Source organism: Pempheris klunzingeri, chromosome 22, assembly GCF_042242105.1.
Source record: "Pempheris klunzingeri isolate RE-2024b chromosome 22, fPemKlu1.hap1, whole genome shotgun sequence".
NCBI lineage: Eukaryota > Metazoa > Chordata > Actinopteri > Acropomatiformes > Pempheridae > Pempheris > Pempheris klunzingeri.
Genome location: NC_092033.1, coordinates 12881375 through 12904460, shown reverse-complemented (window position 1 = coordinate 12904460; position 23086 = coordinate 12881375). Strand labels below are relative to the sequence as shown.

The window sequence follows — 23086 nt, the reverse complement described above, 5'->3', positions numbered from 1 at the left end:
TTGTAATCTGAAGAGTAACTAAAGCTGTCAGACAAATGTAGCGAGGTTAAAAGGACCTTTGCCTCTGAGATGTACCCTAAGGGAATACAAGTATTACAGAACCGACCACCATAAAGTAACAGATTTGACGCTCTTATTCTGAAGGCGACACTTCCGGAGACACTTCCGTGTTCAGCTTGACGCCGCTCTAGCCGCCTCTTTAGCTGCGGTAAAAACTTTAGACCAGACACACAAATTCAATGGGAAGGTGAACACCAACTATGAGGCTCCTGTGAAAAGGGAAGAAAGTGTTTGGAGTAAAGCTACCGGAGCCTGCTGGGTCCCTTCTTCCTCTTCTCGGTCATTTCTTGGTCGACAATTGTGAGTTAACCGAAGTTTGATGAACTTTTTTGTTAAACATTTAGCGTTAGTTAGTTTAAACGGTCCGTTTATCCAAGCTCCTTTGGACTGTTTGCTTAATTATATTAAAACTCAAACACCCACAATTCTCTTTTTAAAATGCTCCTTTTAATTGGACGTAACGTAGCTAGCTAAGACATGTTTATGTTAGCTAACATACAGAGAGTTTAGCTACTTTTCTATTGTTTGTAAGTAGAGTATCTAATATATCATTTACTTCTATGAGCAGTGTCTCTGGTAACTTAAAAGAGATTACAGTGTAGATATTGTGAATCACTGTTTAACTTGATGATATTATTTTATCTAATTTCTTTTTGTGACATCCCATAGCTATTGTCCTTGGGTCTTGCAACGTCACTGTGATATTTAATTATTATTTTGTTTAAAGAGTTTTTCTTTATCACTACACAACTCAACAAAGGCACACAGCTGCATCCCTAGTGCTTAGATTTTATATAAATAAACAAAAAACTTTAAATATATACACATGTAAAGTGTGTGAATTCATATCATATACATCCACAGAGAAAACAAAGAAAAAATGTATGACAGTGAGTGATATTTCTTCAGACTTGGTACTTTCGGGGGATTATAGGTCTGTTTAGTGAGCTAAACTATGCTAGCTTTGTATATGAGGGCCTTTTTTTAAATGTAACCACAGCTAATTTATGCGTCACATGTCCATTAATGTACAAGCCAAGTCATGAATCACTGCGGTGAACCTCTAGTCAGACTCACTTTGACTTCCAGTGACATTTATTGTAGAAGGACGGCAGTAACAGCCAGTTCAAAGCCAGCAGTTTAAAGCTGCTTCTGGTCCAGTGTCAGCTCCTGTCATGATCAGTCTCAGACGTATGCAGCCTTTTGTTTGGGTAAATCTCTGTAGTATACAGTTGTTCAGGAAGAACTTCCCTCCTGAGGCGCTGCATGACCTGCTGGCAGCGCTCCACTCTGCGTACGTCTGATGATGTCTTTGCTTCTGGGCAGAAAGCATAACAAAGGATTTTATTTCCTCCTCTGACAATGACCATATTTGTATCCCGCCGCGCTCCCACGGCTAACGGTTGGCAGCTCAGAAAACCCATGCTGTTGCACACTTGCTTGCACAGCCATATCTGATACAGTTACAGTGGAAGAACTAGCATAATACAACACAACTTCACATTGCTCAGTTTGTTTAACACACAAATAAATAATTCTAATCTCCTGGCACCAGTCATTTTGTTTCCTCTGAGAACAGGCATTTGCTTGTTGCCTAGTCAGGTAAAGAGGAGACAAAGTCCATAATTGGCCTTAGTTTGTACTAGCAGCAAACTTGGCCTGCAGTCAGATGAACATGGCACACATCCCAAAGTTTTTAGGTTTTTAGTTTTCTTTAAGCCATGGGTCAGAAAAACAATGGGGCCTGTCTGTCTTGGCCACCTTTTTCCTTCACATCTGCATTCCTTGCATTTTTGGTGCAGCACTCTTGTGGTGGCGTATCTTGAGAGAAGGGAGGTGTCACTTGATATATTGGGATGTTTACGTGCTTCTGAAATTAAATTAAAATCTTAATCTGAAACATTTGTCTCAAAGGAATATAATGAAAGACCCACTTTTATGCATGAGCCGTGCAAGTGGCTTTTAGAATTTGAGCTTTTAGTTTTGTTAGGCAGCTGGGATTGCTGGGAAAATGACACTTTGTGACGAAGAGGAAGACATTTCTCCAGCATGTGCCAGGAAACGCTTCCTGATGGGAATGAGTGAGGGTCTTCCTGCGTGTGGGGATGCCTCTGCGTCAAGCCTGAAAATGGTTCATTCATTGTATTGAAATCTCATTTACAGTTTTTTACTGATCTTCTGAGCTGCTACTGTGAAATTATGCCTCATATGTAGACAGGGCTGCTTCTGCGCTAAGACCTTGATAACAGAAGCAAGGAAAGGCAGTTTTTCTTGGCTTGCTGTGATCTCTTACTCAGTTCCTCCTGCTTCTTTCCACAATCCTCTTTAGTTTTTTTCCTCTCCAGTGTGATTTCTGACTGTGATGTAGTTGGGGCCACATGGAAAAACTGCAGTAACTTGGGATCGGTGTTGTGGTGCTATCATGTGAGTCTCTGAAGGACAAAGAGGTGTTTGTGCAGTGTCCCGGTGAGGCCACCGCTGCTGCAGTGAGAAATAAAATCACTAGATTAAAGTCTGCGCTGATGTTTCTGTCAAACAGTCAGACCTCACAGCAGCCCAGACTAAAAGTCCACCGGACCATCTCTCAGGGGAAGTGTAAACAAAGACTGGGTGTTTGACTGGTGGTTGGATTTCACATGGGACTGCCTTCCACAAGACCTTGGTCACGCTCCATGTCCACTTTCCTTTTCAAGTACTGCTTTAACTCTTACTGCCAGCTGTGGTAATCAAGGTTAAAGCTGAAGCAGTGAGTTGATTAATTGATCGACAATTATTCTGAAAACCAACTAATAGTTTGAGTAATTTTTCAAGTGAAAATCTCAGATATTCTTGAGCTCAGTTTCTGAACTATGAGAATTGGCTGTTTTTCTTATGTGATACGTCATATATGATAAGAAATGAAATGTCTTTCGGTTTTGGACTTTTGAACAGGCAGACCAAGTCATTAGAAGACATGTCTTTGGGCTCTGAGAGCTGCTAAAATAACTACCACAACTACTTTTCCCGATGCGACTGATGTCTCTTGAAAGAAAGACTAAAGTGTATGAAGGTATGAGGAACCGCAAACTAACTTACAGTGCTATCCAGTGTCAATGTCATTGGCTGTAAATTCAACTAAGGACGGTCGATATCTTGGCAACTTGGATAGCAAAGCTTTCTAAGTCAAGCACAAGTGCATTGGTGGCTTCTGGATGCAGTAATACAATCTAACTCATCACATTTCACTTTAGAGGAAGTTATAATGCAAGAAGAATAATACAATAATAAGTTGAGTTCTGTCGTGAGTGAAGAATCAAATGTCATTTTAATCAAATGCCACAGGAGGCCAATGGTGTAGGAGTACTGGCAGCAGCACCAGCACGCAATCTCCATAACCCAGCAGCATAAGATACCGTATTGAATAATGAGTAAAATTCTCTATTTGATTGAGAGACAAATCTGCAAAATAATCTGCTACCAAACCAAGACTCCTTTAAACAAAGATAATTCTGCAGTATGTCAGTTAAATCACCTCTGAGGGCGCAGTCAGAGTAGTGAGAGCATTGTTAAGGACAAGTTTTGTCTGTTTTAAAGAGGGCAGGCAGAAGGCAGACTATGACCCGGAGAAAGCATGGTTTGTAGAGCTGCAACGATTAGTTGGATCTACAATAAAAACGAGGTTCTCACATGTCAGAATTTGTGGCCTTTCCTGCTAATAATTTAAACTTGTTTTGATTGATACTTGATGTGTGATTTAAAGCCTTGGACAGATTCACAAATAGGGCAATATAGTTTTACTTTTTATCTAGCAAGCACCACTGTAATCCACCACACCACGACCAGCTCTAAACTCTTGACTGCTACTTGTGTTACTGTACTACAACAACTAAAGCTGCTTCTATTACTACTCTGAGCCAGTCCAATTCTGAAATGCACATCTGTACCACAGCTGCAACTAGGATATTGGAGCACGAGGGTTTGAGGCACCAGCAGAGGCGTGTGTTTGTGTATACGTGTGTGTATTTGTGTATGTGTGTGTGGGTTTCAGACCCCGACCACTCAGCATAAGGTCAAGTAATCCCAGCCTATTTTCTTTTCAAATGCATTGTCCCTCCCCCTCCCCATCTCCTTTTCCCCATCTGGTTGATGTTAAAACCACCTTATAGCATAAGAAAAGTCAAGTTTGCCTTCAGACAGACATTTCTTTCTATAAAATAGTCTTGGAAATATTACTCCTGTCAGATACATTTAGATGAATGGCATTGATTCCCTTTTTAACAAGATTGCATGAATGTTCCATTGGGAACGGAGCCATAAGTGTCCTAATGTGGCACCAAGCTTCAAATAAAGTGCATTCAGAACATGTAGTGACTGCATTATTATTCTGAACAAAGACGACCATTTGAAGAAGCTGTCACTAGTCCTTTTATTTATGTCTTTTGTAATATGAGCTTTTTCTACTTGGCATACAGTAATCTAAGGATAGCGAATGAGAAGTTGTGTTGTCCTGACTGACATAAAGGGACTGGGCTTTTTCAGAATAGAAAATGATGGTGTCATTATTCTGTTTTTGTTAACAGATGTCATGAAAAGACCAAAGCTAACAATACTTTAGTCTGTCTCTCAATACTCTCTGACTTGCCCAACTCCATTCATTCCTACTGGTTACAGAAAAAAAACAAACAAATCACAAATATATATTTTAATTTTTAAGAAAGGCAAAGTATTTTTCAAAAACAGCTGCCAACTGTAGTTTTTTATGAAGCTTTAATCATACGGAAGTAAATTGTGCATTAATTGGGGATTATTTTCTGTGGTGGATTAATACACATTTAGTGCTGTAGAGAGTATTCAGCAGGATGATGTTTGTGGGAGTAGCAGTAACAGTGGAGCTCTATAGTGCAAAGCAATAAAATGTATGAGGCTTTGGCTGCACAGATGATACATGTTAGTATGCTTAATTGATTGTGGGTTTTGTTAGGGAAATAGACTACCAGCAACCGTGCCGTGTTGTGACAGAATAAAGTGCTCGGGGTTTTGTCTGGAGGGTGAAGGGAGGGAGGTCGCAGAGGTCGGCGGGGATGTCAGTACCAGGCATGAGTGTTTGGTTTTCGGGGGAACTAACCTGCTCAGGAATGTGTGCAGCGCTCACTCCTACACTGTGGTGTTATCAATCATCATCACCGACACTTCTTCATGTGGCTGCTGAGATGGGGTTTGAGGTTTTGGTCAGAAAATTCTGCATGGGTGACCAGCTCATCACTGATGTGAAAAGAAGTAGAAACTATCTGAGCCTGGCATGTTAAAAGGTCTGGTTTTATGAGTCTGAAGAAGGGACAGGCTAGTTAACATGGCAAGCATCGATGCCATTTTCTGTCACACGGGCACTTGCAGTTCCAGGTTTGGTTCTTTCTCAGACATAAACTCTGAATTGCACGTGGCCTGATAAGATGCTTCGTTTTCCACTGAATGGGATTGCTCCTTAAACCATAACACCAGGTTTGACTTTCATCACTAGACAGCAGAGTAAGGAGCAGAGCAGCCTCATCTATGGTAACACACTGTGATTTGTTTTATCCGAAAATGTTTCCACCGTAGTTTCATCTAGACCCGTGCAATCATCACGACCAGGAGACCATATGAGATGGTTGAATAGAGCATAAAATCAGACACACACTGGCGTCTCTCTCCTCATGCCATTTGTTGTTTTCCGGATTCACACCGAGAGAGAAAACATCTGGGTCCCAACAAAAAAGCATCTCTTTTTTTGGAAAAGCTTTATGTTCTTCCCATGGAGTGAAACAAGCAGCTGAACAAATACAGCTTCCACCCTGGTGAGAGTGAGTGATGGTTTTCTATCAAACTCTGGAGATGCTCGGAGGAAAACATATTAGTAGTAAGGTGCATATCTGTGGCGCTCCTTCCCCCTGAATAGCCCATGGGAACTGTAAAATGTTATTGGAAAGCAAGTTGTATTATTTTGAAATGTGATGCATTTTCTGCCGTGTTTATTGACGAGAAGTCCTGTTGTGTCTCGCTTCATGATGTGGCTCACGTGTGTTTATACATCACAGAGTTCTGTTCATAATCAATCTAAATAATGTGTTTACCGGTTAGTGCAAATAAACAGCCGCATGGATGATGTTTTGGACGAAACGTACTCCCCTTTCTCTCTAGTTAAAATTGGGCAGTGAAGCACTTAAGGCCCCTTGTTTTATCATCAGACTCCAGCCCCCTGCTCATATTGAGACCATTGGTTTAATTATGCTCTTAACGGCCATGTTTTACCCTGCTGGGTGTGACACTGTGACCCCAGTGAGGGAGGAAATGAAGTAAACTCTGCAGACCCTGCCCCCCTACCATGGGACTCCTGAACAAGTGGAGCCACTGTTTTTATGTTGGTTCTGGGCTTTAGCTGCTCCCCCTACGCACACTGTACACTGTTCCAGCCCACTGGGATCAGATTTTGTTTGAGGTGATAAGTGGTCAATACGAGTAAAGAAGAAACATGTGATGAGTGTTTTGAATTCAGCGGTCATGGGGATACTGTCCAACTTTGTTATGGAAGTTTGAGATGCCGTGCATGTCAACGGTACGAGGCCCAAGACCCCTGGGAGAATAGTGCCATTATTCCAGATTGGGGCCGGCCCATGAGCACCCATGACTGCCCGACGGACGGAAATAAGGCCTGCTGGGTAATAAGTCCAGGAGATGACTTTGTTTTTTGTCTCGCAGGCAGACAGTTTTTTTTTTTTGTGGCGCAGGGTTAATTTAATGCAGCAGTCATTTGAAAAGGAAGAATGAGAGCTTGTACCATAACTGAATTAGTGATTTACACAGTTGTTGTTTTTTCAAATGAAATGTAAAAACATGCAAGCAGGCTTAGTAGTTTGAAAGCGATGTTTCTACCAGAGCAAAGCAATACTCTGAACAGTGAAACCAAGCGGGATTAAAGCCTCAGCTATTGATTGTGTCAGTTATTTTTTTAGTGGTTGTTATGGAGCTTCTGGCCACACTAATCTAATTTTCTTCTATAGATGTTGATGTAGATGATCAAATTTCCGTTTTTCTAAGCATGGGTACATTTACCTCATCCTGTTTTTAATTTGCCATGCTCCAACCTTGTGGGAGGATGGTTAATTTTTCGTTTGAATTAATCATAAGGCCTGCTATTTCTTTAAGTCATCTTTCTTCAATAAACTCGTTCATATTTGCTGCCTACTTTTTTCATCTTGCTGACTACTGTGACCTTTGGGGAACCCCTGGTCTGTGCAGGGATTCAATCTAAAGCAGACTCTGTTGTCATTTAATGTCAGGCTGTGACTGTTGTTTCTTTGCTTAACACTGTTTCAGATTCATTGAGCAGAAGATGATGTCTGACGCCAGCGACATGTTGGCAGCAGCCTTGGAGCAAATGGATGGGATCATAGCAGGTAACCTCACTGTACACTTGGACTGTTAGACCTGGCCATGGCATCTCTGTTTTTTAAGTGGGCATTGCATGCTGCGGGGTCTATCCACATCTGGAAACCATTGAATTGTAGGCTGGGAATTCTAAGTCCAGTGGATGGCAACACAATGTGCCCTTCTCATTCCTCTTCTACCTGCAGTTTGATTTGATCCTCCTGAATACACATAGAAGTTTAGAATAATGCTGGAATTGTGCTGCTCGATCAGTGGCCCTGTCTGTCTCCACTGCATTCCTCCACCATGAGAAATGAAAGAAAAGTTTCCATTGTCCCTGCAGTGACGGAAACTAATGATTATTCAAGCTCTGAGTTTGGAATATAAACTCAAACTTGGGAACTTTTGGCCACACTCTGTGTGCTTGTGCCGCTGTAGATGAGCAGAGCAGGCTTCAGTTTCAGAGTCCCTACTTTTCCGCTGATGTGTGTAATTATAGCGCTGACCTTTCCAATGGGAGTGAGGCTACTGATCACATGACGTCCCCCAGTCCCCCCTGTTTCCTCAGAAACCACAGCCATCATCAAGCCCGACTCCCTTGCTACCGTGGGGAAGCCATGATTGTTTGGATATTTATTTATTCAGCTCCCTCTTTGTTACCGTTGGACATCTTCATTATGGCTGACATTTAAGACAGATGACAGATGGCGTGGAGTAGGCTGCAGCACACGACGGGAACATCATGCACTCGTGTTCAGTCAAAACACTTGTTACATTTGCTTCCAAGAAAAATAAGAAAACATGGTTTCCACAGATACAGGAGAATATCAAACTGTCATTATTTGCTTTTACTGTGTCACATGATGTTTCATAGAATGTCTTTGCCCAGTATGTTTGCAGGAGTGGAGACAATATAGTATTATATTGTATAGTATTATGCTGTAATTTTGCTGTAATGTTAGCTTGAGTAGGAATAAAATTGCTAAAAGATGCTCAGTGTCTTCAGTGTGAAAGAATCTGAGTCGCTCAAATAAGTGAATGTTCTCAGGGGAAATGATGATTGATATACCAGATATTTATTATGAGCATGCCTAATTAAATAAAATATAACAGCTGTAAGCAGTAAGGATTGCAGTATACTCTCAGCTGAAGTGAATTTGGCGTTTTCACAGACAGTTTTCTGAATATACCACAAAGAACGACTACCAGTGAATTACACTCAGACTCCAGGGGCCAGATATATAAACAATGCAACCATGCAAATACCATTTCCCACACATAAAATGGTCTTTCTAGAATATGCCTGTTGATATAATGAGGTAGAGATTGTTTTATAAAATTATATAATAAGATAGTAACCTGAAATTACAATAATTCATCTGCTATATTTGTAACTGAAAAACTAGATTAAACAGAAGGTTTTTATAGGGCTCTGCCTACATTCATTTTAGCCAACTGTGGAAGAGAAAATCAGGTACTGTATTTCCCAGTGTTTTGGGTTTCTAAAAAAATAAGTACCCAAGGTTTACAAATCTTGTGAAAAGGCTTGAGGAAGTCTTTGTGCATTTCTCTGTGCCTTAAATGGCACACATGCTGGTTTAAGACGTTTGGTGACAGACACAACCTCATCTTTTTCTACAAGTTCTGAACAAAGAAGTAAACGTACAGTTACATAAAAACCAAACTTGATAGTTATTCCATCTCCCCAGGCTCCAAGGCTATGGACTACTCCAATGGGCTGTTCGACTGCCAGTCACCCACTTCACCTTTCTTGGGTGGCCTTCGGGTGCTGCACCTGCTGGAGGACCTGCGGGGTGCATTGGAGCTCATGGACAATGAGGAGAGGGACAACCTGCGATGTCAGATCCCCGATTCCACTGCAGAGGGGCTGGCAGAGTGGCTGCAGGGACGACTGGTAAAAAAAGGCTGTTTCTAAAGTGCTTTTCCATGTGTGGTCTCGGTTGTATGTGTTTGAATCAAAAGATCAAATACTTGTGTGTATTTTTGACATCTTTCTGCGTTTTCATCTGTAAAACCGGTAAATCAGACTCCTCTTAGATGTAAATGTTTACTCCTTGTTTGCTACCATTTTTGTGCTAATCACACTCAAGATGAGACTTCTTGTACTTAACACTTAGCCACACTTGTATATGTTTCATTGACAAGATGACAAACTGCAATCCGTCTTAGTTTTTCTGGGCAACATGCAAATAAAAGTAGACTCCCTCCAGCCCAGAGGGTGGAGGTGATGCACAGTTTAGGTACAACAATAACAGTTATACCAGTAGGCTAATGACTGTCCATAAACACAAACACATGGATAATTCATAATTGGCCAGGACAAGTCAAGGCAGATTTATGGGACAGTTCATAGACAGGTTTAGATAAGATAAGTGTTTACAGATGTAATATAAATGTGGCTAATATATGTTCACATCTCCCTCTCAGCCAAAATGTATTTTTATGCACGTATCAAAGTATTATACCTTTTTCACTATTTTTTGATTGCAGCATGTCTATGCATGATAATATCAGTGTCTTTGCACAGTCCAGCTTTCAGACATCACCTGGTATGAATTATCCTCTGATCTGCTTTGTATCTCCTGGTTGTGCACCACTGCCTTTACAGTGACTCTGACTGTTTATTGTAAAAGTGCTGTTATGGCGTACTTTGTGAATGATGGAGTTTCTATAGGAGTCCTGCTGCAAATAGTTTCCGTCTTCCAAACTTGCGTTGACTCAGGCAGAGGCTCTTGTTTTTCTTCCCTCACGGCCTCGTCTCTCCATGTGTGATGTTTGAGAGAAGAATTCGCTTTTGATTCAATTTTCAAATCACTTGCATGTGAGAACACTATCGACCCTCACATGTTTCTCTGAAAACTCAACTCACATATCTGGTTTTTTTTCTTCAAGGGAAAACCATGTGAGCTCATTGTCAGGGGGGTTATATGGTTATACACTTAAGTGGTATGCAGCTATTAGAAAATCTATGCTGCCCAAGACTGGTGTGTATTTTCATTTGGACTCCTCAGCCAGACCCGTATTTCAGCATGACAGCTTAAGGCCTTCCCCCCTCTGTTTTTTTATCATGAGCTCTCATCTCTAAAGACATAACAGTGGTAAACGTTGTTTGACTGATGCAGAAAATGCAGCTATTTGTTCAGACAGCACAAATCAACACTTATTGTTTCTCATTCTCTCAGACTAACGGACACGGCTCAGAAGCAGTCTACCAAGAACGTCTGTCACGACTGGAGAGTGACAAAGAGTGTCTTATTCTTCAGGTTCGTGAGCCAAACTCCCCATTGTAGCAACACAACAGTGGAACAATTGCTCTTGAATGGACAATTAAGTCGTATTGTACGTGGCTTTTTTTTGAGTAATTACGCCTGTCCCGTTTGTTGGTTTGTCTGGTTGTTAGCAGAATATGTCAAAAACAAATCAAGAGATTTTCAAGAATCCTGATCTTGAGCCATATTATCATTATGTGACCTTTTTATAAAACACATTTTTTAAACTTTGAACCATGAGACATTGATGGAAAGTTTCTTTTTTCATAGATTCATAGTTCTAGACAAGATGATTATGATATGATGTCTCTTAATGTCAACAAATCCCATGAAAAAACCAAAAAGGTTTAGTGGGCCATCTCTCAACACTGTTCGACCTCTCTGCCCTGTCTGTGGCACTCAGCCCCACGTCACTTCATTCATACTGAAGATTGAAATCACAGAATAGAGGTCACATGTACATGGTTTTATTTTTAAAATAGGCTATTTTCAGGTGCAGATGAAGTCGCATTGAGTTTTTACAGCGGTGGTGTACCGTATGTGGGATTGACTGAAGTACAATTTCCATGCTAATGATTATAGATAAACTACAGTATGTGCTCTCTGAGTGCTTTCCATGTGTGATTAATACTGATATCTAACCATTGTCCAGGTCAGTGTTCTAACAGACCAGGTGGAGGTGCAAGGTGAAAAGATACGGGACCTAGACTCCTGCCTGGAGCATCACCGGGATAAACTAAATTCTACTGAGGAGCTGCTTCAACACGTAAGGCCTCCACAAAGTTACCTTACCTCAATTCTGCAATCAAATGAAATACCAGATAATTATTTTACACCAAGCTGTGATCCCTCCACACAATAGTAAAGTTTTTTGTGTTGTGTCTGTTCCCATAACCTGTTTTTGTCTTGTGCTGTGCCTATCTTGGTATTGACATTTTCTGGTTAAATAAAGGTTAGAAAAAAAACCAATATATGAAGTGTATGTCTTGGTCCACAGGAGCTGTTGAACCGGACCGCACTGGAGACACAGAAGCTGGAGCTGATGACGGAGGTGTCCAGTCTGAAGCTGAAGCTGACGGCTGTGGAGAGAGATCACAGGGACAATGAGGTACACGGCCGTCCTTAACACGGACACCATGCGAAATGGGGAAGAGATAGCTGGAGTTCCCAGTTGCACCTGCACCTTGTTTTGTGTGATGTGTGACTGTGAATCCTGGCCGCCTGCCCAGTCATTGTTTTAAAGTCACAAAGGTCTGTCAAACTCGACTGGGGGACTCTGAGGTCTGTCATGTGGTGCAGGCTGAACTTCTTTAAGCGTTACGAAAGAGGCTTAAACACTCGTTGTGCTTCAGCAGCTGTTTCCTGCCAGCACCCCCCGTCCCCCACCCATGACCATACCACTACTCCTCTCCCCTCTCTGAGGGGCTAAAAGGCAGTGAGAGTTAAAGTTTCCATGCTATGGAACATATATGACATACATTCGGGGAATATTATGTGTTTTTTCCACGCAGTAAAATCCTGAGGGGAGTTAAGTAAAATGAATGCAACTGAATGTTTGTTTCCATTTAGCCTCCACTAAGCTTTACATCAAATGCTTAAGAATACAACACGTCTCACGTCTTAAGTCTCATCTTTTTTAACATTAAGAAAATGATTGACACGTATTAAAAAGTGCTCATTATAACTCCAGATCTTGCATCATGATCGTCAAATTCAGGCCTCGAAAGTTTGTCTCTAGTATTTAATCGATGGTTTCAGTGCAAACAGGAACTGCTAATAGGTGATGCAGGTCCTGATTTGCCAAAATGTTAAAAGCACTGTTCCACACAATATTATTCCATAAAAAGTGTATGTCTAGTGCTATAAAGGAGTGACAACTAAGGGAAAACGGCCAGTTCAAAGTTAAAGATAAGTTAGTGGAGAATGATGTGAAAGACGATATGCATGACATTTAATTACAGTTTCACTCAAAACACAGGGCTCTTAGACTGTTGCTGATTGGGATAAAAGCAGTCTCACAGTTATAGACCCTGACACTCCCCTTTAGTCCAAGATTTGTCTCCGTGTGTGGACCGAGGTTCTCACATTCTCCCCTGTGGGACATCAGTCTGAAAATAATGTGTGGTGATTTTGGCAGGAAATCTCCTCCTGTTTAAAAAAAAATCGGAACTCTCTCTCCCACACAGTCTCTATAACCCTTCCCAGTGCCGGTTTCTCTCTGAGTTTAATGGCTAATGGGAGTTCTTTTCACCTCTCCAGGGCTTGTACCAGGAAGTAACGGACCTGCGGTTCAGGGTGACTGACATAGAGAATGAAAGACTGCAGTGTGAGAAGAAACTCAAAGCTACTAAAGTGAGTGTGTGTAGTTCACTATTGAGCGTCCACTTTGCAGACACTTGATTGTTTTACATTCGACTATGACAGGAGAGCTCAGTATGTCTATCCTTTGAAAGGCATCATTACAAGTTTAAAACCTTGTGATTACCTCTGCTCATTCCCTCCATTTGCCCCCTTTTTTGACCCTATTCTGCTCCTCCTCTCCTGTTTCTACTGTGATTGTAACATCTTTCTGCAACGTGCTAACCTGTCAAGCGTCCAAAGTGGAACACTGAGCGGTTCACTGGAAATGAGGTGAACGAGGTTAAATCTCCAGCCTGTCTTCTTCTTCCTTCTGGCCCTTAAGATCCTCTAAACCTGCTCCTTCTCCACTGCTGCACACTGCTTTCCTGACTTTCACCACACCTGCTGTAAGTGCTTCCACCTGTACCAGTTTCAGGATCTGTACCAGGTTCAGATTGTTTGTGTTAACACCTGTAGACTAATACAGCATAGTATGATTCTGTAAATGTTTGCTCAGGTCAATCAAAGTTGCTGTTACATACAAGCATCTTCTGTTTATGGTACATTTCCCTATAAGCTACACATCTTGTTATTAGGTACTCCTTCATTTCACTCAAGTGGTTTGAACAGTTATTTGTATTAGCAGCTTTTGATGAGATGTTTTGTGGCCGTTTTATGTGTGCCCAGTTTGAGTGTGTCCACAGTTTAGTGAATAGTATGAGCTTGCACTGGATCATCTCCCACAATGTGTCAAATCAAATGGAGTTGAACTAACTACATGACTAACTGTACTACAGACTGACAAATTCTCACAAATGTTATGTTAAAGGAGCACAAGTACAGTCCATTTACTTACACATTAATTTTACACATGAAAGTCAGTGTCCTGGTCTCGAGGATTACCACTCAGCTTGTAGAAGTGATAGCAGCTCTTCTGTGGCCCTGGAGCAGCTATTAAAGTTTGATACATTACTAAGAGTCTCCAGTCATGCTAGCAGCTCTGTGAGGCTGTACTTTGGTGGCTTGAGCTAAATGCTAACTATCAACATGCGAACAGACTCAAAATCACAATGCTAACATTCTGATGTTTTATAGGTATCATTTATTTCAGTTCAATTTGAGTAATCTAAAATAGCCAAACCTTCTCTTGTTCCACCTTCTTAAATTTGAGTTTCTCACTTTGCTGAATTTCTCAGTTTCATTTTATAGACTAAACAATTAATTCAATAATCCAAAAAATGTTTTGTCTTTAGTTGGGCTCCCTGTTAAAAGAATCATGTATTTTAAGATATTTCCCTCCCTTTTTCCTGTCGTCTTTCATCTTTTCACAGGTTCATAGGCTCATTGTGTACTTTATGAGGCAGTAAAAGCTTGCAAATGAAAAGACAAGTGACAAATTAAAAACCTAGACTAAACTGATTGTATCCTCAACCCAAATCTTATTCACTAATGAAGTGATGAGAATTGCAGAATGATGACTTCTCTCTTTATAGGAGGAGCTGCAGCTTCTGCAGAGGCAGCTGGAGGAGCGAGAGGCAGAGCTGAGGAGGCTGAAGGACGAGAGCAGACCGAGGGTGGAGAGTCACAACAGAGCTGAGGGAGGAGAGAGAGGTGGGCGCTGTTTTAATAATCGTCTGGGAGCTTCTTGTTTCATGGAGTTCGCTTCTTATATTACAAAAGGGTTTATGAGGATTAGGCAGATAGACATTTCACATTCCAACAACACCAGATCCCCCTGCAGCAGAAGAAATAATGGGCACTTTGCTTTGATCTGGATTTCTCCATTAATTACTTCTTCACTATCTTGCATTTCACAGACAGTCCAAAGTATAATGAGTGATTTGAGGCCTTTTTTTTTTTTTTAACTTAACTCTTTATCTGTTGGCTCCATACCAAACATATCTGACTGTTTTACTCCTTCCATCCTCTGTTGACCTTATCTTATCCACTCTGAATGAGAGGAATGCCATTTATTTATACGGGAGTCTCTTATACGTAAACACGTGTATAGTATAACCAGATATAGGTGCTTGTTTAGTCTTCCTGCTCACCACACAGGCACCGGCTGTTATTCAAGACATTGACGCCATCGAATCTTTAGAGCTGCACCTTTGACTGGGTCAGGTGCTTTTAAGGAAAAAAAATTTCGGCAAAATGCTTTTTGCAGGCCTTTCTTCATGAGGTCCAGTGGTCAGGGTCACTGACAGAACAGGAAGTATTGTTTAAGGACACTAAAGCAGTACACTGAGCTTAAACCAAAGTTTGTCCAACCAACAGGCCACCATGACTCATATACTGCACTGCGTACAGATGGGAGTTGTGATCCAGATGATACATTTGATCCATTGATATATTGATAATGTGAAAAGTATTGATTAGTGTAGCTTTAAAGTTGTAATATCTGAACAGAAGAAATGTGACAAGGAGTTAAGGTTTGATGATAAGATTTGATATCATAAGCTCATATGAGGTTTAGCTAAACCTGGTTTGGACTAGATGACCAAGTGGCTGGCATACTTTTTAATTGTGTAGCTCTCCTAGTAACACACACTGAAAGTCCCTATTTTTGATAGTTGTGGTGAGATTTGAATCAAGAGTTCATTGCAGCAGCAAGCTGAAGCAAGAGGTGCACTGACCAGCACACAGAGCTTCAGTAGCCTCATTATTTCTGCTTTCTGCTGGCAGCTTTCAGCTGCTAAAGTAAACCTTCCACAAGTATTAAGCGTCTGTTTGTTTTATTTCAGATGCAGAAGTGCTGAAGATGAAGAGGGTGTTGGAGTCACTGGCGACGGCCAACGATGAGAAGGTACGGTGTGATGTGATGCTGTGGTTGTAAGGGTTTGATTTAGCTGAAGCAGTCGTAACTGGAACGTCACGCTTGTTCATCTCCAGGAACGAAGGATAAAAGAGCTGGAGGAGTCACTTACAAGGAGCAAGAAAGTGCAGGAGCTTGTCAAAGGTTCGGTTGTGTTTGAAGTTCAAACACATTAATGTTCTCATTATTTGCCAACAATTATGTACATATCATGTTTGCATTGCTCTCGAGCATTCACATGATTTCATGCTGCTTAACTAACTAATTCTCATCAGAACAGTCTGCAGCTGCCATTTCCTCAAGATTATACAAAAAACTGCAATCTACACAGGCTTTGCGTACTTTTAAAGAATTGTAATTTTATTCACAATATGTGTACTACTGTAAGTATTAAAAAAATGACTAGAGCCTGACTTAACCATAAACTTAGCTATATACTAGCTTCATGCTGTGCAGTACATCCCTGATGGCTATCTGTCCTAACTGTCCCTGCGCAGAGAAGTTAAAGGAAGATGACTATGACGATATCCCAGATGATCCCTCGCTTTCCGTATCCATGGAGGTGGAGCAGGTCACCCTGGCGGTGGTGGGGGAGGGAGGAAGGAGCTCTGGCGAGGTAAACACAGTCTCTGTCAAAACAATTCTCACACAGGATGAACCCCAGACTGTAGACTTCCTTTAGAAAGGCTCAGTTTCGGCCTCCCACTCTGAAGTTGTTTCTCCCAGGAATTCAGAGCTTCTGGTCGGGTTATTATTTTCTGAGCTGTGTAAATCTTGTGCTGTTGAGAAAACATGTTCAATTAATAATGTTTTTCTCTGTTGCTGTCTGTTGTCTCAGTCTATTCCATGTATAGCAGTGCTATCTGAAATGAATGAACTGGACAGAGAACGACAGTTACAGGCAGCCGAAAGGTAAAACTCAGTCATCTGAGTTTCACACCTGATTGTTTCTTGGGATAATTAAAAGCTTGTTTGTTTCTGCTTTATTTAATCTCATGTGTGGAATTAAATACACTGAAATATCTGGACAGAATATGAATTCATTCCAACTGTTTTAGACCTCAAGACAAAAATGTCTGGATAGTGTGTGAATATGGTGTGTGGGTGATAAAATTACTGTGTTCAAATATCAGCCTCAATTGTTAAATTAAGTAAGTCTTTTCACCAAAATTGTTCGGGATTTTTTGTTAATCTCAGTTTTTTTAGCATTCATTAAAGGCCTCATGTCCCTCATACCTTCATTATTCTGGCTGATTAAACCTCCCTTAGGTTGGAGGTGGGCGTTGCTGTCAGACTATTGTAAATGGTCCAATTGTGCTGCGGCTCACAACCACAGCCAATGTGCAGCAAAGAGTAATCTAATTTTGCATTGTTTATCACTTGAAATGAGTCCCTTATTTGACATGAACGTCTACACAATGTTCTTCTTATTGGAGGAAGACTGTTGAATAGCTTTTTAAATATTTAGGAAAGTCGGTACACTTTTCCACAAATTCTATTTTCTTTTAATTGTGTGATATGTCAGCAAAGTAACAGTACCTGAACGGTACTTATTTATTGTAGGACTGTTCATCCATTTATTCTTGAGTGAGGCTTAAATACCTGAATTCTTGTTGTTGTTATTTCAGCTCCGTAGACGTCCCACAGCTGGGCAGCACAGCCAGAACCGACCAGGTAAGAGCAGGACAGAACGTAGAGACCTGACTGTACACTGCACAAAATATCATGAGCCTGTTACAATCAGAAGTGTTGATTTATGTTCATTCTGACTTTTTGAATGTGGAAAATGTGACTCTATCGACGTGAATACGTTGAATGAAAGACTGCCAGTGTATTGGCTTCTTCTATCAGTCCTCATGTAGTCACAGGACACAATGTCCTGCATACAGTCCTGCTCTGACACCTAGTGGTTAAATGATGAAACTACATTTTATTTAGTTATTTCTTGCTTGAATTTAAAGGTGAAATCGCTGTCTATCTTTCTCATCCTGACTTTGTACTGTCCTGTATTTTTCTTCATAGGCCAAAAATAAAGCCGGACCGGGTTCTTCACCTCCCGCCAAAGTGAAAACCACAAGCGATGAGGGTTTTGGTACCAAGAAGGCCCGTTCCTCTTTCGGCCGTGGCTTCTTCAAGCTGCGTGGGGGCAAGCAGGCAGCCAGCACTCCAAACCTGGGTAACCCCGAGCTCCTACCTGACTTTTCACTGTCCTGGAATTTATCACATTTGTCACTATTTTGAGATGTGTCTTGTGCTTCGTGTGCTGATCCTCATGTTTTTGTCACGGTTCTGTTAACCGGGAAGATCGCACCTGGAGTGCCAGTTCACCTGCGTTAGGTAAAGTAGAGCAGAGCGGCCTTGTTGGCCTGCACTACGGCTGCCCTGGATTATACGGCTAGATGTGAAAAAGACAGTACTGACAATGCAATGTGACCATTTCACTCTGATGATCACATTGTCATACTGTTCACTTCTCCCCTAGTTTTCTCTCAATCAGTGGTTCCCAACCTTTTGTACTCAGTTTGTTGTCACAGCATGTTAATGCATTGGGAGCAGCTCAATCAAATATTGATTTCCTGTTTGAATATTTTTAGGACAAAGAGTTAATACTATACTGTATTTCACAAAAAAGGTTGGGAATCACTGGTCTCAATCATTGTTGAGAATATTTTTCCAGAGTTTCTTGCTCTGGTGTGAGGGGTTTCTGTCCAGCTCTCCCTTATCTATGAGTTTAAGCCATCTGCAATGAAGCCGTTGTGGCACCTGCCATTAAAGTTGCGATGCATTTCTCATTCGCTGTAAATGAGAAAACCTGTAAGTTGTGTTGTGGTAGATGACTCGTGTTTTGCATGTGTGGTGTCAGTTGTAATGCTCATATTAAAATGCTTATTTTTTTGGTGGTGCTTCTGTAGTTATGCTGTAGCTGTGTTTGAATCTGTCTTTTTAGTGATGAGTGTGAGTAACGTTTATATGATTATCATTTCCAGCTGAAACAGAACATAAAGGCACAGAGCACCTGGACTTGGCCGGTGTCCCTCCGCGAAAATCCCATGATGGAGCTCCTTTGCCGTCCTCACCCGAAGCCAAAAAGAAGTCCAAGGGCTTCAGGAAATTCTTTGGCAGGTAACATTTGGAGTCTGCTTACTTTAACGTAACATGAGACGATGACTTCTGGTCCTTTATGATATGATTCGCCCGCAGATTAAAAAGGAGTCATTCTACCTCCTTCAACGTTGACGACGCAGCAGAGATGGAGTTCAGGAGGGGCGGAGTCAGAGCTACAGCCGGCCCTCGACTCGGCTGGTCACGTGAATCTAAACACAAGTAGGTGTCAAAGAGGCGTAACCTCTAATGCAGCGTGATAACTGCATCACTCGGTTAAAATGACATGATTGCTCCATCTCGGTTGTACCCATTGATTTACTGTGATCAATACTGCTGTCCCCCTCAGTGCTGTTGACGTCCCTTTCTCATGCTGGAGTACCGAAGACGTCTGTGCGTGGCTGCATGAGCAGGGCCTCGGGTTATATGTAGCCCAGGGTCAGAGCTGGATCAAATCAGGAAACACTCTGCTGCAGGCATCACAACACGACATGGAGAAGGTACTGGAGCAGTGCAGCCAGAAGGAATGTGAAGCATTACGCTGTTTTTGTCACAGCAGTACGTTGTTTTCTTTCTGTAGTCTGTACAAGGCTTATTCTGAAACACAGCAAATGAATACAAATTGTAAGTTTTACCACTTTTCCAAGCCCGAGTCTAGACCTCCAATACTCATTGTTAACTTTAGACTCGGCCAAAGGGGAGACACAAGACAGCATTATTCTATGACGTCTTATCCTCACAGTGTCACTTGCTGCTGTCAATGAAAGTTTCCAGTGCTTGATGATTTTCTCTGTTTCCCGGATCAGGAGCTGTGCATGAAGTACCCTCTCCACAGGAAGAAGCTGCAGCTGGCTCTGCAGTCTCTCGGGTCAGAGGAGGACGATCTCAGGGGAAAACTGGACCACAACTGGGTGACCAGTGAGTGCGACGCCATCTCACTTACTAAATCTAATAAAGGAATACCTTATCTAAAAATAGCCATACCACTTCAGATTAAATCCGCTGACATTTGTTTCAGGGTGGCTGGATGACATCGGCCTCCCGCAGTACAAAAGTCACTTTGATGAGGCTCGTGTTGACGGACGCATGCTGCACTACATGACAGTGGTGAGCTTCCAGAGCCTTTTTAACCTCGTCATGGTGTGAAAGCTGCGAAAGCTTGTAAAAAAAAAAAAAAAAAAAAAAAAACCCTGACATAAAGAGACATGAATCCTGTTAAACACACACTGCTGAACCTTTCCCCTGAATAAATCATTCAACTGGCGACATGACTTTGCGATAACTCTTTGTGTTGTTTGATCCTGTGGCTGTTTCCCAGGAGGACTTGCTGTCTCTGAAGGTGGGCAGCGTTCTCCATCATCTCAGCATCAAGAGGGCCATTCACGTCCTCCGCCTCAACTCCTACGAGCCCCATTGCCTCAGGCGACGACCCTCTGATGAGGTATCACACAGGACGCCACAATCCAAACTCTTCTCCTTTTATTGTAAAGCTTCTCAGGGTGTCTCTGCCCCTGAAATCTAGATTTTTATTCTCTTCTCATTTTCCAGAACAACATCACGCCAGCAGAGATTTCCCAGTGGACCAACCACAGAGTGATGGAGTGGCTCCGGTCCGTGGACTTGGCAGAATACGCCCCAAACCTGAGGGGCAGCGGCGTTCATGGAGGGCTGATGGTGAGGGGGGCGGGGACAGGTTCACGATTAGATGGCAAGTTTAGGTTAACAAGATGAAATTTACCAAACCCAGTAGGCAAATGGTGAAAATGGCAACTACAGTTTTACAGGCCAAGTAGTTGTCAAGTAGTTTTATCAGTAGTATTTTGCAGTATTTTTTAAAATGTATTAAAGAAGCGATCATGTGTGAAACATTCCAATATATTTATAAAAATACAACATATCAGACTTTTTCAGACTTAGAATGGTAAAGTTTTGAACTTATTATCATTGTTCCCGGTGTTTCCACCAACATTTATCACGACAGTCCCCTTTTGTGCAGTATGCAGCCTCTTTATGGCTTTAGAATAACAACTCCGTTTGGTTTTTTGTCTTTTTCCATGTTTGACCTCTCCCCACCGTGTTTTCTCAAACGTCTGTGTGCTCTGAAGGTGTTGGAGCCCCGCTTCAATGTGGAAGCGCTTGCCCTCCTGCTCAACATCCCTCCCAACAAAACCCTGCTGAGACGCCACCTGGCAACACATTTCCATCTGCTCATTGGCTCCGAGGCGCAGCGGCTCAAACAGGACTGTCTAGAAAACCCAGACTACACTATCCTCACCGCTACAGCCAAGGTCAAGGTACCTGCTTGTCCACTGCATCGCAGACAAACCCCCTCTGTCACCGTGGGGACATCGGCTCCGGTTTCTCTTAGTTTCTCAGACAGAATGAAACTCTGTCTAACCAGCTGTTCTTTTGTCCTTTGTCTCTTCTCACCAAAGAATTTAGTTGTTTCAGCTCTAGTTGACATTGGTGCAAACCACTGAATATATATATAGCTTACCCATCAACAGAACGGGCCAACTGCTGATTGTCTCCTTTTCCCTTTCCCAGCCCAGACGTCTGTCATTCGGTGGTTTCGGCACTTTGAGGAAGAAACGTCAGGATGACTGCGACGAATACGTCTGCCCCATGAACGTGGAAATGCCCAAGAGCAGCAGCTTCCAGAGGGGCGTCCGGATCTATGCGGACAACTTTGACCCCCTGGAACAGGTACGGAGATGATTCTTTCATACAAACACCAGGATGGCTGCTTTGGCTTGTGGTAGAAGTGTTTTGTATCTGACTGGTGTGTTGTTTGGTAGATGGAAGACTCTGAGGGCACCGTCAGACAGATAGGAGCATTTTCTGACGGAATCAACAACCTGACGGTGAGACACTGACCTGCTGCTCCTGTATGACCACCAGCAGACCTCAGTCACTGGTTTTCTTCACTCTCTCTGCTCCTCTTTGTTCCAGAGCATGCTGAAGGACGATGAGCTTTTTCAGGAGATCTCTGTCTGCCCTCCAGAGGTCCGCATGGCAGAAAATAATGACAACTCTGGTGTTTGAGTCGCTTTGTGGGAAAAGAACAAACTGTGCCAACACGAATCCCGACCACCCTCTGTACATGTGAGACCTCCACAGTATTTTCATCATTCTGAAGTAGCTTTCAGGACTATATATATTTATTGAAGCTGTCCAAAATATAATGCATGAACTGAAAATGCAAGATTTGATTGCATTTATGTACCTTTTATTATTCAAGCATTTGTGTTTTGTTTTCAGTAATCAGTGAGGTAAGCATGCTTTGTTATTTGGAGGAGTCGCCCTTGGCTGCATTTCTCTCAGTGTAGTAATCAAGTTTATGTCAGTGACTGCAGCCAGATTCATTTTAGTTTGTGGTACGTAAACTTACTTTATGTTATCATTTAAGATCAGTTCATTGAAAACTCGATGGTGTGTTCAGTGACACTGTTTGTGGACACGTGTTGCACCCACCTACATAACACTAAGGTGGAGAGAGAAATCTCAGAGGCAGGCAGATATCGCAAACACCACTAGAGGAAGTGAGAAATACGCTTATCTGCCTCCTCTCTGAGAATCAGGTGACAAGATCAATACCACTCTTGTGTCTGTGCCTTAAATATGAGGCCAGAGCCAGGAGGCGATTAGCTCAGCATAAACACTGGAAGCAGGGAGTCGGGCAGCCTGGCTCTCTGGAAATTTCAAAAAAATCTACATACCAGCACATCTGAAGCTCACTAATGAACATATATCTCTTATTAAACCCAAACACTGCTCATCACAAAATAGTCAAAGCGAGGAAGCTCTCTCTAAAATAAAATTGTTGTATTTACTGTTTTGTACAGATTAACCAAATGAGATGTGTGTCATTAGTGAGCTTCAGAGGTGCTGCTGGGGTGTATTTTAAGCTTCTAAATTGTTAAGCTAAGCTAACCCCTGGCTCCAGCTCTGGATGTAAAGCACAGCCACTGGTAATGATCCTCTCATTTAACAAGTTTCTACAGACGGTCGCCCAGAAAGAAACAGCATGGCCGACAATAAACATGGAAACCAAAGTCATTGTTTTTAAACTGTTTGTAATAAAAAGGAGAACATG

The 23086-nt window shown here is 42.0% G+C and overlaps 1 protein-coding gene across 2 annotated transcripts; it reads left to right on the top strand.

Moving 5' to 3' along the window:
• The first annotated feature begins 243 nt into the window (after window positions 1-243).
• Window positions 244-23086, top strand: LOC139221566 (liprin-beta-1-like). Of its 2 annotated transcripts, none has more exons than XM_070853475.1 (25): window positions 244-360; window positions 7393-7472; window positions 9153-9358; window positions 10647-10727; window positions 11386-11499; window positions 11731-11841; window positions 12993-13085; window positions 14567-14684; window positions 15818-15879; window positions 15966-16032; window positions 16386-16504; window positions 16727-16800; window positions 17517-17562; window positions 17911-18064; window positions 18876-19011; window positions 19090-19212; window positions 19340-19490; window positions 19797-19908; window positions 20009-20097; window positions 20309-20431; window positions 20539-20664; window positions 21096-21284; window positions 21538-21696; window positions 21789-21854; window positions 21943-23086. In XM_070853475.1, exons 2-25 carry the CDS (start codon window positions 7409-7411, stop codon window positions 22033-22035), a joined length of 2676 nt encoding a protein of 891 aa, XP_070709576.1. In that variant the 5' UTR covers window positions 244-360; window positions 7393-7408; the 3' UTR covers window positions 22036-23086. The 2 variants fall into 2 exon arrangements, with proteins under 2 accessions (XP_070709576.1, XP_070709577.1); XM_070853476.1 differs by having other exon boundaries at window positions 244-374.

Bases quoted from the DNA above. Each gene is read 5' to 3' on its own strand.
- LOC139221566 (XM_070853475.1), top strand. From the start codon at position 7,409: ATGATGTCTGACGCCAGCGACATGTTGGCAGCAGCCTTGGAGCAAATG. The intron at 14,685-15,817 runs GTGGGCGCTGTT...GTTTTATTTCAG, and splicing joins AGCTGAGGGAGGAGAGAGAG to ATGCAGAAGTGCTGAAGATG. The intron at 16,801-17,516 runs GTAAAACTCAGT...TTGTTATTTCAG, and splicing joins CAGTTACAGGCAGCCGAAAG to CTCCGTAGACGTCCCACAGC.